The 16,586-nt window shown below is 43.8% G+C and overlaps 1 protein-coding gene across 1 annotated transcript in view; it reads right to left on the reverse strand.

The window, feature by feature from the left end:
* The window catches only part of LOC139211510 (latent-transforming growth factor beta-binding protein 2-like), an 80,782-nt gene that overhangs the window by 18,257 nt on the left and 45,939 nt on the right, over positions 1–16,586 (reverse strand). The window contains exons 9-29 of the mRNA XM_070841708.1: positions 16,400–16,474; positions 12,583–12,705; positions 12,312–12,476; positions 10,489–10,818; positions 9,646–9,665; positions 9,360–9,396; positions 8,820–8,891; positions 7,833–7,958; positions 7,218–7,346; positions 6,937–7,056; positions 6,522–6,641; positions 3,737–3,856; positions 3,425–3,547; positions 3,186–3,311; positions 2,967–3,092; positions 2,682–2,807; positions 2,398–2,523; positions 1,743–1,868; positions 667–792; positions 268–387; positions 5–130 (exon numbers count right to left, since the gene is read on the reverse strand). Of these exons, the coding sequence (XP_070697809.1) occupies positions 5–130; positions 268–387; positions 667–792; positions 1,743–1,868; positions 2,398–2,523; positions 2,682–2,807; positions 2,967–3,092; positions 3,186–3,311; positions 3,425–3,547; positions 3,737–3,856; positions 6,522–6,641; positions 6,937–7,056; positions 7,218–7,346; positions 7,833–7,958; positions 8,820–8,891; positions 9,360–9,396; positions 9,646–9,665; positions 10,489–10,818; positions 12,312–12,476; positions 12,583–12,705; positions 16,400–16,474 (2,562 nt within the window). The remainder of the gene's footprint in view (positions 1–4; positions 131–267; positions 388–666; positions 793–1,742; positions 1,869–2,397; positions 2,524–2,681; positions 2,808–2,966; positions 3,093–3,185; positions 3,312–3,424; positions 3,548–3,736; positions 3,857–6,521; positions 6,642–6,936; positions 7,057–7,217; positions 7,347–7,832; positions 7,959–8,819; positions 8,892–9,359; positions 9,397–9,645; positions 9,666–10,488; positions 10,819–12,311; positions 12,477–12,582; positions 12,706–16,399; positions 16,475–16,586) is intronic.

A 16,586-nucleotide genomic window follows, 5' to 3' on the forward strand; every position in this document is an offset into this window, starting at 1 on the left:
GTACCTCGACAGCCAGTCCATCCTTCAATGGTGGTATATCCGTCGGGACAAATGCACGTGTAGGAGCCATCGGTGTTTAGACAGTCTCCTTCTCCACAGATCCCCACGATGGTTAAACACTCATTGATATCTGTCACACGCAAGCACAAATATACACACACAGCTGCGTCAAGATGCCAACATGAGGTAAGCCACGAGAAATGGTTGACCACTAATGGTATACTTTATGTGACAGATGACCCAGACTTTATGAGTGTGTGTATATACCTCTGCAGGACGTCCCATCCACCAGCTCCAGACCAGTGGGGCAGGAGCAGCTATAGGAACCGATGTTATTGATGCACTGGCCTCCCAGACACAGGCTGTCGTCCTCACATTCATTCACATCTGCATTGACACAACACACACACACGTCATCGGTATGACACATTCACACCAGCTGTAAATCACTGGGTCTCACTTCAAATTTCAAAGTTTTGTCATTTATATGAAACGCTTCCAGACCACAGTGAGCATGTCAGAAAAGTCATGCATCATCTACACCAGCAAGTAATGACTTGTTCTTATTGCAGTAGGTCATTCTGAGCTGGAACGTATGACTGTGAAAATGATTACACAGAAATCATGAATTTCAGTGACCACGGTGAACCACCCACTGTACTGTACCTTCACATGACAGCCTGCTGGGTGCCACTGTGAAGCCTGGGTCACAGGCTGTGCAGGAGAAGGAGCCCTCTGTGTTGGTGCAAACACCCGTGGGGCACACACCTGGGGTCTGGCACTCGTCAATGTCTAAGAGGAAGAAGAAAAAGAAGAAAATGTAGCTATAGATTATCATCTTTAGCAAAGGGACTTCTAAAAGAGTCTACTTTCTGATTGTTCCCTGTCTTATCTGTTAAAAACTATTAATGGCAGAGTGTGACTCAGCCTAACATACAGTAAGCAAAGCCCTCTTTATTAGATCGCACTGACAGTGTTTTATTAAAAAGGGTGGAAAGATAAGTATGCAAGAGGGTCATCGAATCCAAAACAGCAAGCTTTTACAGGTGGCGTATAATTACTGTATCTACAAACAGTCACTGGCTCGCTGTTATGTGATCATTGGAAATTCCTCGAGCCGGTACAGATTGTATTTCTTATGGAGAAAATAGAGTGGGCCATTGTTAAGTGATTGAGACGGCTCCGTTTTGCCTTTGGGTGCACGGAGCAAGTTCAACAGGGCAAGCTTGCTGCAGTACGTGGAAGGCCGGGGAGTGGTTGACTTCATTTCAAATTAAGCCCTTAATATTTTCCATGGCATCAGAGGCATCCATTAAAATCCTATCAGAGGTCGACTTGGACTCTGGCTTGTTTTGTGAAACTTTTTCCAAGCACAAAGAAACATATCAGAGGGGGATCTTCCTCTTGGGCTACGTCCACACTTCCATTCGAAAACACACCGCAGTATATATGACTAACTGAGGCCATGTTTGAATCCATTTAAATAATCATTCCTTTTCTGCTTCCCATGAAGTCATGACAGATCTAACCTCCCTGGATTCGTCAAAGCAGCCGTTTTACTGCATTGATCTCATAAATCATGTCATGACAAATTACTGAGCACTGTAAAGATTTTCTGTAATCATGTTCTGGGCCTAATACATTCCTTTCTACTGTGGTCTACTGTAAGTTTGGTCCAGTGTTTGCCACAGTGACAGCTCAAACTGTTCTGAGCAAGTAGGTAAATACAGAGGAAGCTTTACCCTCACAGCCGTAACCATCCTCTGACAGTTGAAGGCCAGATTCACAGCTTCTGCAGGTGTAGGATCCTGGAGTGTTCAAGCACTGCTCGCCTGGGCACACGTTAGCCACCGAGCACTCATCCACATCTGGACACAAAAACATGGACACATCATAGCACAGATTACCATCTCTGGCTTCAAATAAATAAATCCTGCCAGCTGTAATCAGTTCAATCGGTAATCATTGGAGCTAGGAATTACAAGTGTCGGCACCTCTATCTTTTTAGTTGAGCTATCTGCACGGCATTTGCCTGACATCATTTCGTTCTATTTGAGGGCTGATGTTTCACTGTGTTGAGCAAGGATCAGATGAGTGGTGCCAGAGGCGGCGGGGTCCAGGATCCAGCTATGATGTGATGTCTAGAAGGAGTATTTTGGGATTTTGAGCTCTAATGATGGGGCTTTGTGAGGTCAAAGCTGTCGCACCTGATGCTGTTTACATACAACCTGAACATGCTGGGAAACATGTTCAACAGAGCTGGCACATTCACCCTCAACCGCAACTTTGTTGGGTATTAAGGCAAAGTCTGGCATGTCTGAATAAGAGCTACACACACCTGTGCTGCAGTATACAAACACAAGCACATTCCTGCAGGAACACAGCCAAAAGCCTCACCATCACACCGCTGCCCATCCTCAGAGACTTTGAAGCCAGGTTGACAGATGATACATGCGAAGGAACCCTCTGTGTTTGTACATGTTCCTTGGGGGCATGTAGTAGGCAGCGCACATTCATCAATATCTGCCGTGAAATAACACAAACTGTTAGATTTCACTGCAGTATGGGGTTGTCTCTACAAAAACCCCCTAAATTCAGGATGAAATGCAAGAACAAGTAACCCCACCGCCGTTAGATCTTTCAGGCTGAATTCAATATACATATGTGTTGAACAAACTAACCTTCACAGAGCTCCCCGTCATATGATACTCTGTAACCTGTAGGGCAGTTCTCACAGGTGTAAGAGCCTTCCGAGTTTAGACAGATCCCGTTGGCACAGGTCGACAGGGACTGGCACTCATCAATATCTGGGAGAAACACAAGCGCAGACATGCACTGACATCACAATACAGACTGAATAATATATGTGAGATGACAAACTGCCCAGATGTGTTGAGTAAGTCTTTTACAGTCATAACAGTAATGTTTTTTACTGAATGAAGAGCACAGCTGGAGATTGAATTTACCTTCACACCTCTGCCGGTCTTGAGACACTCTGTAGCCAGCCTTGCATCTGGTACAGGTGTAGGATCCCTCCGTGTTGGCACACACCCCGCCAAGACACAAGTCACCCTGGGCACACTCATCCACATCTGGAAACAAAAATACCATTCATTATATATCTACCAGTGTTTGTCAAAAAAAAATACAGTTTAGCGTAAATCACGAGACAGCCGATTTCACACCTTCACATCTCAGTCCATCAGCAGATGGTCCAAACCCAGGCCTACAGTTCTGGCAAGTGTAGGAACCTGCTGTGTTGATGCAAATTCCCGCAGGGCACACATAACCAGTTGCACACTCGTCGACATCTAACAAAAAGAAATAATTTGCAGACATTATTCTGATGTCGAGAGAGGTCCACGAGCTGAGAAGTTTGCAGTGATGAGTTACACCCAACAGTTCTAGATAATCCTTTGCAGACCTTCACAGGCTTTGCTGTCTGAGGTGACTTGGTAACCATGGTTACAGGTGCATTTGTGGGTGCCGTCCAGATTGACACAGCGGCCGTGGAGACAGACTTCAGGGAGCACACACTCATCCACATCTGGAGATACAGAGAGAGAAAAGGGGGCCTCAGAAAATAAAGACAACCGCTAACTCTTTGTAGCCTTTTTATAAACCTTCAATGGTGCCGCGAGGCTACTGTGGAAGCAGTGTGGAGAACTGTTCACAGAGCTGTTGCTTTGATATGGGATGTTAATAATGTCAGACTGACCTCCTGACTGACAGTTACCTTGGCAAACGTTGTCTGGTGAGAGTTTATATCCCTGGAAACAGTTGCACGTATAGGAGCCCTCAGTGTTGACACACCTACCACGACCGCACACTGTTTGGTTCAAGCACTCGTTTACATCTGAGAACAGGACAGGATAACGCATAAATGAGAAGGAGATTTTAGTTCAGTTAGTGTGATTAAAAGGTCAGTTCCCCTAAAATAAAAGTCTAATTTACTCTGCTTTTAAATGGTGTTCAGACATTGTATCTTTTTTCCTGAGATATCCATCATTAAGATTTTTGTCAATACCTCAGTACAATGAAAGTAAAAAACAAGTCAGTTGTGGCGCTCACAGAAATAAAAGAAAGAGATTTAAAGCATTCGTTTGCAACAAATCTTTCCCAGTATGTCCCAGTTACTTTGGATAATCTTGAGAAATCACTGTTTGCAGTTTTATTGGGGACTATTTCTATAGTTTACAAAGCAAAAGAAAATGCTGAAAATGCTGGTGACATTTCTAAATAAAATTATTTAATACTGTAAAAGCCACAAGCAATTTCTCTCCATTATACAGGGGCGAAGGCACATAAAACCAGAACTGTCTGCATATGGCTAGATACCACCATAGGTAAGCAAGAAAATTTGTTATTTTTGTAATTTGGGTGTACTGACCCTTTAACATGAGATAATTTGGCCATTGCAGCAGGAAACAGCAATAAAATAGAGAATAAAGGCATGTATACAAAGTAAGGGTCGTGTCAGCATAGTACATCAGTAAAGGGGAAACGATTACAGCATAATTAGTGTACTAAATGACTGCAAAACAGCAGTCATTGAATTACATCAGTGCACAGACCCAAACCTCATTCATGAAGGCCTTTTACTATTTGCAGTAGCTGTCTTTTCCACTTCATGAGTCAGAGCAGTTTACCCAGGAATTATATTTGTGGAAAACCTCATGCAGATATATGGTATGTTTTATAGTGAAATTTATCAAGTGTTAACAATGGCAGTTATTCAGGTTAGGTGAGAGACAGTCTCAAGTGAAGTCTGATTATGTGAGTTGTAAGAGTCAGAGACATCAAAAGAGGGAATGGGTAGAGGAAGAAAAAGTATTTGTCTGCAAAGGAGCTGGAGAGAGGACGCTACTGAGTGGTGATAGAGATGCCGAAACAGGGAGCCGACAGAGTGAAAACACTGCGAGAGAGTCACAGACTGGGTTTTGTTTGCCTAGCCGTGGGCACTGCCAGACGTCTGTCAGTGTGGCCCGTTGCTTTGTTTCTGCAATCATCCGGCATCTCTCAGGCCTCCGCGATAAGCCCTGACAAGGGAATGGAGCTGTTTTCTCTATCACGCTAGCAATTAGGCTTATCCATGATTCGGCCAATTGGGCCCAAACCACTGTGCTACCGTCAATTGACTGAATCAAATACTGGAAACCCAGCTCTCATGTTGCCCGTTTAATGCGACTCCCACAGCTCCAGATGTATACTGTAGGACTGTCGTCTAATGTTATCCTCTCAGCTACTATTTATATACCACAGATTTGCACAGAATGAATATTAGTGGATTCAAAAACAGAAAGTAGCTGAAGTCTTTGGTGGAAGAGACATCATGAGACTTAAAACGAGGGCATCAGTTGTCAGACTCACTGAAAAATAAATGATAAAGAACAGAACATATCACTACTAAACTTAATTTCCAGAATTTCCATCCTCATTCAGTCCTCCAGCTTTTCACATTTCTGGAATACTCACTTCAGGAGCTTCGGTTTCTAAACAAATTAGAGGGGTGCGAGGTCATAGAGAGGGGATGTGGTAAGTAACACCAGTCAGCCTGTTATGTAACATGGCCATTTTCAGGTTGGGAGCTGCTAGCGTGTTAGCTTAAACACAACAAATGTAGTTTGTTGTGCCACTTGTGAATTCAAATCTAATAATCCGCAGTAAGAGTTTTACAGCGGACTACAGTGGACCTCTTCACAGTAGGAATATTCCCTCTGACCTTCTCAAACATCTCATGTGACTGCTTGGTCCTCTCACCTAGCCCAGTGGTGGTAATGAAGTCTTGCTGGCCTCTGCTCGGCCCAACAGTACAGTGGCCACAGCTCTCCAACAATAATATGCTGTTTGTTCAAGGCTGTGGCCAAGAGAAAATATTTGGACTCTCCCAAATTGAAGTATTATAAACAATCTTTTTACAGGGGCCAGTGATATCAAAAGATCTGCAATAACACGGTGAATGTGTTTAAACAATATTGGGGATATGTGGAGGCTGCTGGGCGGAGGAGCTGATATATCATATATGGAAACACTGAATGGAGAGAGAGGGCGGAGGGTTGTGCTGGGCCCACGCAATATAGCCATCATCACTGTGGTTTTGGGCTGTCATGCGGGCCCACTAGTGGTCCACACTGGGCATAAAACATCCAATATAAGTCTTTTGAAGCATAAAAATACGATTTATTTTATATAATTTTCATGCACATCATCAGTCTGAGTGTCCCTTTGAGCAAAAAGCCGCAATTCAATAAAATAGCTTCAGCTTGTGCTATTCGGTGAACTGTACTGCATCATAAGCTGTCAGCACGTCATTAACGGCATGGCTTGTTGCCATGCCGCTTTGGGTATTTTTGGTGGTGCCAACCGGCAGCAGCAGCTTTGCCTACGTAAATGTTACCTAATACAGGAAGCTTTTACAGCATAAGAGGGAAACCTAGCTTATTCCCATGCAGCGGTCGGAAACACCCTCAGGAGTTTAGGTAGTGTTGCTGCTGCTGTGATGGGGTGTGGGGTTGCCTTACCCACGCATCTTTCATCGACAGGCCTGAACCCTGGGCCGCAACTCTGGCACTGGAAGGAGCCGAGAGTGTTGACACAGACACCGCTGGGACAGGAGCTGGGATCACTGCACTCATCTACATCTGCTCAGGGAGAAGGTGGGACATGAAAATAATCATTTGAATTAGATCTTACTAAAACAATGTGCACATCCATGGAAGAGAGAGGTTGTCAGGTCACAAATGCTGATATATACAAACACACAATCCCTCTGTCAGGAATTAAGCATAGCTTTCTTCCTGGCTTTGACTAGAGGAAAATACATGTGTTTCGTTACCCGGCTACACATTAACTCATGGCAGCAAGCAAATCTGGCAAGGATTGTGCTGTTATGTGAACTTGATTATGTGTGTGTAGGCGCTTGTGCATGCATGTCACCTTCACACAGGCCTCTCCATGACTTGATGTAGCCACTGTTGCATTCACAGGTGTAAGATCCTTCTGTGTTGACGCATTTGCCATTTTGGCACTTGTTGGGCATGCTGCACTCATTAATGTCTGCCAGTTTGTATGAAAACCAAGGAGAACAGAAAAGAAAGTGACTATTGTGCTCCACAGCATTAATTAGGACAGGATGTTTTTTAAATGAACAGCGCTGACAGACAAGAGCCTGTGGTGGCTTCCATCCATTGGAAACATTATGTCTCCTGGTGTCTCACCTTGACAGAACTTCCTGTTCTGGGTGATCACCTGGCTGTAGCCGCTGTGGCACTGACAGGTGTAGGAGCCATAGTTGTTAATGCAGTGGCTCTTCCCTTCACATGGGTCCTCGTCACACTCGTTCACATCTGCAATGGGAGACAGATGAGAAACGTTGAATACAACATTTACATTGCAGTTCCTTTTCACCAGCAGAGACTGTTCACTTTGCAAGCCATGACTTTGTAGCTCCTCTGCTGCGCAGGCATTCCTGATGGGCCTGAGCCCAGCCGAGGCAGAGTGGAGGCTGCGGCCAAGGCCTTCACTGTGAGGTAAGGGATCACAGCACCGTGGCAGCTCCTTGGATGGCCTGTGCGCTGTTGTCAGGCATCACGGAACAGGTCAACATAAACAAACGGATCCCTTTCATTTTGGCTCGCTTCATTTCTCAAGGCTTCTGTGCCGTGTAATGTTTGGTGTTGACGACTTGCTTGCACAGAGATGATGACAGACAGAGCCGCTGGGGCTTCGGGTGTCAGCGTGTGTGTGTTTGTGTGCGCCCCCCCCCTCCGTCTGAGTGTCCCACCATTACCCCTGTCTTACTCCATCTCTCTCTTTCTCCCATCGTTGCTTACCAATGCAGTTAGTCTGCAGTGCACTGAGCTTGAATCCTGGCTCACAGTGGCAGGTGTAGCCGGTCTGCACAGGAATACACTTCCCACGGCCACATATGGTGGGGATGGTGGCACACTTGTCAGTACCTAGGAAAAGCCACAGAGATGTGCACAGTCATTACACAGAATCCCTAGAAACCTTGACCTAGGGTTACATAACATTACAGACACTGTAAAAAATAAAAAGAACTGCATTCCACCAGCACATGTTGTTTTCCATGTGAGCCTGTCTTGCTGTTTTATAGGTGGGGTCTTGGATGAGAGGACAGGTTTTACAGCACTCTAGTGTTCTAACAGGTGGTATGGAGCTCCAACGAAGGGGTTGGCGAGAAACAAGTCATGCACAGTAGAGCCTGACATTAGTGTTGTTCTTGTCTTTTTCTGTCCAAATGGGCTGTGGTAAAACAGAGACACTGAACTGGGCCCCTGTGGCTGCATGAGGAGGAAAGACCTCATTACAGTAAGACTTTCTCTATAGGATTATTGTTAGTTGTCCTCTCTTTCTTGATTTCTTCTATCTCACTCTCTCTGTCACCCAAACGCACTTTAACCCTGTCTCCATTTTTCACGAATCTGGCCCACATCTGCTCAGGATAGCTTCCCCTTCCAAGAGGCACACTCATTCTTGGTTTCTCGCCCTCTCACCCTCTGTGCAGCACGGCATCTTCAAGCCAAGTTGGCTCTGAGAAAAGGGGTCAAATAAAAGCATAATACAAGTTCTCCCCGGCTCAAATCTGGGTAAGCCTTAAAAAATGTCTCATGAGATGTGCTGCTGTCTGCCAGCAGTTGACTGAGAGCATAAAATATGAAAAGTCGACTCTATGCTGCTCTTGGTCGTCTTACAGCACCATAGCCACCTGTCAATTAGGCACCGGCAATTTTAGATACATATCCACTGTTTCATGAGGGCCCCAGTGTTTAATACATGTATGTTAATGTATGTTTTACCTATGGTTGAGTCTGTGTGGGTTTCCTTTAAACCTGGCCTCAGGTTGGTGATGGAGGAGTCTGGAGAAGTCTCTGTGAAGAAGAATCAAGACTGCGTGAGTGCGAACACAGTGAACCACTAACACTGTGACACATAGTAAATTCTCATTCTCAACAGCCTAAACAAGACACTGCTTGTTTTCCCAACCACTACCACCTCAGCTGTCACTCACCGGACTACTATATAAAAATGATCTACTCTTTTCTCCAGGCTAAAAACAGTACAATGACTAAAATAAATCAAGTCATTGAATGTAGTCAAGCTTCAGACTTCAATGTCAATGTTTTCGCTGGCGTGAGGGCAGAACAGTCGAGAACTGAGACTGCCACTGCTGCGCAGGAGTGAGCAATTTATAGAAAACCACTGTTGGTCCTCAAGCTTGGAGATGCTAAATCAAACTGCAACAGGCCTCGTGCCTGTTGAGGCACTTGTTGAGGGTGAACAAGTAGTGTTGTATGATCTGTGTGGCTAGAGCCAAGAGAAAAGTACCAGAAAAGTACCTGGATATTTCAGTGGTGAGTCAGTCACAACAGCTGGCTAGAAAACAAGCAAATATTTCATGTCAGAGATTTTGGTTACGTTTCATCATCATATTCATTTTCATACAGTATGTCTGCTTTTGTCGTCATAGTCAGAGCTAATTAGGTGTGCGTATGTACCAAAATGTGGTCTGAATAAGTTATATAATCATAACAAACCCTCCAGCTGAGATAGCTAGAGCATATCCTTCTAAGATAAACATTTCAAAAGTATGTGCCAAGAGGTTGACAGGGAGGGAGAACTTACCGGGATCAGAATTTCCACATCTGCCATGAGACAAAAAGAAGAGGAAAAGTTTATCAGTAGCAAAAGTTAAGAGTACCAATACTGACGACACACAGCATGCACAACAGCCCATGTTCTCCTCAGGCACTTGTCCTGCAGCTTTGGAAGTCTTTATTTCTAATAAAACAAAGCTTACGGCACATTTATCCTCTAAGTCGGACAGAGAAAGATGTATCAGAAGTGCAGACTACTGGCCAGGGAAAAATGCAAAGAGGCAAGGAAATAGATATATCTGATAATGAAGACAAAAATCCCTAAATATTTACAGAATTGTCTCCTCATATAAATCAGGCTGGCGCAGCTTTGCCAATAAAGTATCTCACAAGCATTAAATCAGGAAGATACATTGACTGAAAATCCTAAGGATTTAGATGAATGGCCAGTGTGGATTACTGGTGTGCACTGCTGTGATGTTCAGAAGGGTTTCTCTTTGATGGATGGGGGACATGAGTACTACTACAGCGAATATATTCGATGTTGGATCATTTATTTATGAAGATCAAAACATCCTGTTGATGTTTGGATTCGTGCAAAAAAAAAAAGCTAATCCATTTGCATCCTGTAGGAAAAAAAATCTTATTGTGAATCACTCAACTGCCCTGCATTGTTTATGCCATTGGTTGTGGTAAAAATATGCAACTGGTTACCATGTTTGGATAACTCGACGGCCTAAGTGCATAATATGTACGAAACATTCAGCAGCAGCAATAACAACCCTTTATCTCTTCACCATTCAGAATAAACATTTACCAACCTTAAAGTCAACTTGGCAGAGATTTAATGTGCCAAACATTTAATTCTCACCTTCCGGCTGTTTCGGTGTCTCTCTGGCTGGGGGAGAGGGATGGAGAGGCTGCTGGGGAGTCAGAGGGTACTGGGGTGCTCGTGGTGTCTCATGGTACTCAGTGTATTGGGGTACATGTGGCGTCTGTGGGTAGCTGGGGCGTTGCGGCTCACTAGGCAGGGGCTGTGAGGGCTGGGAGAGTGGAGGCTGAGGGTAAGTGGGGCTCTGCTCCTCCCAAGACACTCCTGTGCTCTGCAGATCAACTTCCTCCAGCTGTCTGAGAGAAATCTGCACATCAGAGCGGGAGTAGGTATATCCGTGACCAGCTGGGCAGATCTCCTTGAAATGGTCTGCAGAGTAGGCAACACAGCAAACAATGAGCCATACAAAAAACATCACCTCTGTATCTTGCTAAACCATCATATCATAAAACACTGCCAGAGTGTAATTGTGGCTCATATTTCTGTCTGACGCTCATACCAATACCATAAGCTACCCGTGTAATACTGTTATGTTGAGCGTGCTGTGCTTTACTGTGTGCTGTGAATTAGGGGGTCGGGTTTCGGCCATTGCTCCAGAACTAGCTAGCTGGCAGGCCAGTGACAGCTGTCACAGAAGGCTACCAGCGAGGGGATTTGAAAAGAATGGGGAATATCTGCACACTCACACAGCCATGCCAGTGGGGGAAGTAAAGGATCATGTAATACTGACTGACCTTTGAACTCTTTGGTGTACAGGCGTGTGAGTGAGAGGCTAATGGAGGATTGGCTGGCTAGATAAAAGGAGGGAGACTGCACCTCTTTGTGTCGGAGCCCAACAAACCTCAGCGATGGTGAATCCATTACAAGTGAGAAGCACTGTGTCCCCTACCTGACCTGAAACCAGCAACTCTACGCCAAAAGAGTCTGGAATAGAGATATGAGTAGTGACAGATATGTGGTCGCTGTAAATGCTTGTGTAAATGCAGGAAACGTGGATATGATAGGCTACCGAATGATGAATTTAAAGTGGAGGGAAATGGGGCTATATATGATCGGGAGCCACATCAGAGGAAATGGAGTAAATATGGAATGAAAGTCAACGGGCTCCTGTTACCAAGTTACAAGTAATGGGCCTGGCTGCTCTGTTCAGAACATGGCTCTAACAGCTTGTCAGGCTATACAAAAGCCAGCGTCCGAAATAATCAGGGGCTGTGTGTCTGTGTACTGTGTCAGTCCTGGCTGAGCAGCACCATGGAGGTCTGTGTATGTGATATCTGATCTATGACAATCCCCATGAATCACAGGCCAGTACAGACACTCCATAAAACCAGTCTGTTTCTCTCTGAGACTTTGAAGATTAGATCGGTATGAAAAAAAAGATGACAACTACTTCCCATGTTTCACTTGGCCAAGCTATTTATTTCTGCTGTGAAGCTTCGCCGGTCTATTAGTGGGGTTTCTCTCTGAGGACTGGAGTGATAACACAAGACTGACTCCCACTATTATGTAGCCTCCAAAATATGAAAACTGTTATGTTTTTGGTCCTTTTCCACTCCAAACACATTCAGTTATTTTGAACGGCTTTACAAGCCTGGCAAGGAGCAGAATGGTGACTGTGAGTGGTAACTGTCCTTTGCTTGTGCTTTCACTACCATTGCATAAGATTGCATGTTACATTTAAAATCTGCAAAAGCATTTAACCGTGCAAATCGCTTTTCAGTAAGTACAGTAAAACCAGAAATGGAAGGTTAAGTTTGCAGATGGATGACAAGATAGGTCTTGAATTAAAACAGTGTATGAGTAGTAGAGGTGAATTAGGGACACAAGTAGCAGCAGTGAAGAGACACTTTTGGTAGCTGTACCTGATCCCGGCAAAGGACAGCGATCACACTCGGGGCCCCAGGCCTTGCCCACTCGGCTGCAGCAGCAGATCTGCTTGGTGATGTGCTGAGCGAGTGGCAGAGAGCATGTGCCCGCTGACGACGATCGGTAGCAAAGTGCCCTCCGGACAGACACAGCCTTGTCCGCTGAGGAGAGAAGTCCATACATCCATCATAATCCAATCCAATGCATGAGAAAGTGGTTGTAGCTTTAAATGGTGTGTTATGATTAAAAGAAAATGATGATGCTCACAGACACAGTGGCTCCGGGCAGCGTCAAACATGTAGCCATGTTTACACATGCACCTGTAGCTTCCTTTGGTGTTGAGACAGTCAGCGTTCTTACACAGCCCCGGCAGCAGGCACTCATTGATGTCTGTGAGATATGCAGTACGTCAGTCATGGAGTAGAATTTTTCTTTTGAACTCCATGTGAACTCCTCAACGAAATTTGCTACAAGTATCGATATCAGATTTGGTGTACTGCATTTGACATTGAGTATACAGATCTTTCATGCTTGCAGACCAGCAGACATGATGTAAGGCTTTCGAAATCATTTACTTCTTGAAAGGTGACAAAATATTGCAATAGATCATGTAGGCAAATCCACCAGCTGCTGGGAGGTGATGAAATATGGAAACTTTCAGGTTTCACAGTTGTATAGAAGCAAGGAGGAGTGATGACATGAGGGAAACATGCACAATAAATTTGACCACTGTAAACCAAAATGCACTGAACCATGTAGCCCCCTGACAGTAAAATCTTCTACACTCTCAGGGCTGTAGTAACCTTGACTTTGAAATCTAGACAATCGGTCAGTTATCTTCCTCAGCATCTTTCATTCACAGCGTCCAATAAGTTTACAGCATTCTTAACTTACGTCAATGAGTGAAAGTCATTGAAAGTTGTAAAGAGGTTTTTTTTTTTCCATCTGGAGTGATACAGTGGCCAGAGGAGCTTGCTTACTGCTCCAACAGCTCTTGAGCTGCTAAGCCAAAAGGAGGCAAGCTAGCCAGTTAATGTGCCAGCCAGGAGCATAGGGGGACATATTTCAGGCGCTTAGTCATGCGATCACATTGGGACCAGGCAAAGTTTGTTGTTCTACCGTGTTAAACAAAGAGTACATCATTAGGTCTTTTCACATTGCTTTGACGACTGGAACCCGACAGCCTGCCACCACAGATTTTCCCAATTCTAATTAATCTGCTCTTGTTTTGTTGTTTTGCTTCCTGCTGGAAAAAGTGAGTTTATAAGGGATTAAGGCTGATAAATTCTGTGGACTGAAGCAAATCCAGGGAATGCCTCAAATGTTCTTTTGTTACTTGTTGTTTCTTCTTTTTTTAAAAAAATTTTTTCTTTATCTCTGTTTCCCTTTGTTTTTCCACTTCACTTTTCTGTCTCTCTTCAGAGGAACTGGTTGTAAAGCTAAAGCTTACAATGACAAAGCATCTATGTTATGACAATGTAAACAAGTCTGTGTCTCTGTTAGCAAAAGCAACCTGTTTGGATGAGAGAGGATGAGACACATGCTGTGAAGACAACGAAGCAGACCACAGATGTCATGCCTGCCTGTGCTGATATTCATGCTCTAAAGAGCTGGGAACAACAATATTCTGTATGCAGGTACTGTGGGGACTTGGGCTTAGTTTAAGCAGCATGCTATCTGGTCAGGGTTCAGGTCAGCGTTGGGCTCAGCCTTCCTCACATGGGGTCTTTAATCCATGGTCCGGTTGAGTCCCAGATTAGTGCTATTGTTACAGTCTGCTGGTGGGTTGATCGGGATTGAAACTGACTTCCATGACAACCTGTCATGGCCAGCACTAATCTCAACATCTATTTTGAATGTATGCTTGGTTGCTCTCAGAACTCACAAGTATCCATCTTTGTTTTTACTGTGTAATGATACATATTAATGGTTGCATGTTATCCAAGTTTCCAAACTGCATTAAGCGTTGAGCAGTCTGCTGCGACCTTACTTGACCTTGCCCACTGTTACCTTCTGGAAAAACCAAGATTCACATAAACACCCGTACAATTATTTATGGCCACTGTAAAGGAAATTGGCAGCGTTACTCTATTAATATGTATTGGCTGTTATTGCTAAAGGGAGTGCCTTGTGACTACTTTGGAAGTCTCAAACCAGACATAACTTACAGGGCCAAAAATGCATCCATTTAGAAACTCTGAGGAGAAGGAAGGAGCATTCTCAAAATACAGCCAAAGCAGCCATTACCGGGAACAGTACGTTTTCACAGGCAAATTCCTCCTGCATAACCTAATATATCGAGGTCTCAACCTGATGACCCAGGCAGTATTCAGTGTGATAAATGTCAAATGTCAGTGTTTTAAAATTGTATGAAACTTTTATTAAGTTGATCCAAAATGTCAAGAAAGTTATGTAAGACTTCCATCATCTCTTCTTTGAAGTGGTGTGTGAGTAATATGACCTGCTCCCGGCACCAGTTTACCACCCACAACAGCATCTATGTGTTCCTTTCATCTAACAAGCACAGTTACAAATGGCCAATTCAGCTGACCTAGTTTCTGAGAAGCAGCTTCTGAAGATAAGGAGGCGTCTCTGAAGTCAGAGAGCAGCGCATGGCTCCGTTGGGGCATCTTATCGTATCATGGCGTGGACGTCACTGACCGCAAGGGTCAGTGTACAGAGAAAGAGCAGTAAATTGTGCCTGTTACTGAATATGAGACAAGCTCTGTTGTGTTCCAATAAAATACAGTCAAACAGCTCAGAATAGGAGCCCCAGTTTAGCAAGCTGGACACCATCCTGATAATAATGACAAAATCCCAGAAAAAGCAGGTTTTTGCCTCTTTGGCAGTTGTTGCCAGACTTGAAATTAGAAATAATTTTTGGGAACGGAGCAGCAGCTGAACAGGACAGAGACTTTAAAACGCTCCAGTAAATATTGTGGGTAACTGTCAGCTTTGCTTTTTTGGAACTACAGAAATGAGTAACTGAAAGGGAGGAACATCTTGAAACAATCATAAAAGAAAAGCATGAATAATAGAAAGATACATTTCCACAGTTGTTGGCTAGTTGACACACTATTGGAAAATAAGTGTCCTTGTCCACAGGTCTTTGTTTTATTAAAATATGTTTCCCAGCTCAATCGTTACCTGAAAACATCAAGAGGCCAATAGTACTGTGCACATCAGAAAACATGTTGAACTTGCTGAACCAGCAGATGAGGCCTGTTATAGTTCATTGGACACTTATGTTGTTGCACTTCATAGGCTTTAGTAAGCAATGCATTTTGGATTATGACAGCATTAATCAAGTCACTAACGCAGCTCAAGTAGACCTTCAGAAAAGCTGCACTTTGTAATTTAAAGCATTGGCATCAGTTGCATTGTTCACAGATTAAGCAGCACATTTTTCCTGTGTCTTTCAGCCAAGGTTTATTTGTTCATGTGTATTAATTCCAGTGTTGTAGACTAACACCAACAACAAATATAAATAGTCTGAATCCTCTAGTGGAAAGATTATCTACACAGTGGACACTGTGGGTGGTTTTGTGAAAATACATTGTATGTCCAGGAATGACCTAAGTTTGTTTTTGCATACAAATGGCTGGCTGAGCTGCAAGTTACACAGGTTTTCTTCTGCTGGCATATTTAGGGAGACTGAGCAAACAGGTCTGTAACTAAAGCTTCCAGTTACTCAGAGAGTCACATTTACCATAATCATAGCCTGCCACACCATTCTCTACTCAGAAACCCCAAAGACCAATTAGAGCAGCAGCGCCAGGTGCTCATTGGCTGCTGAACTCTGACCCTGAACGAAAGCTAATTGTAGTCTTGACCTGGTTCCCATAGGGGCCAGACGTACAGCAAGAAATACTTTTATAGAAGTCCACAGGGGTCCATGTAAGCATAGAAACACATGGGCAGTCAGTTTTTTTTCCATCACATCCATGTCATTATATTTAATGTAAGATATGTTTTTGTTATATAAGCTACCTATTAAAATATGCAGTATGAGTTGAATCATGTAACACAACATAAAAAATAGTGAACTGTTTTTTTTACATTTTTAAGAGATTTTATTGCTTACCTTGACAGTGTGTGAGATTCAGTCTTTTAAAACCTTTGGAACACTCCACTTGTCCATTTGCAATCACTGCATATGCTGCAAACAGAAAGAGAAAGCACAGCTTTAGAAGAGCAGAATGAGTACCGTGCCTGTCTGTCAAAAAGCATCGCATTTATCGCTGAAGGAGAAGAGGAGCACAGTTTTAGGG

This window comes from Pempheris klunzingeri, chromosome 13 (genome assembly GCF_042242105.1).
Source record: "Pempheris klunzingeri isolate RE-2024b chromosome 13, fPemKlu1.hap1, whole genome shotgun sequence".
NCBI classification, from domain to species: Eukaryota; Metazoa; Chordata; class Actinopteri; order Acropomatiformes; family Pempheridae; genus Pempheris; species Pempheris klunzingeri.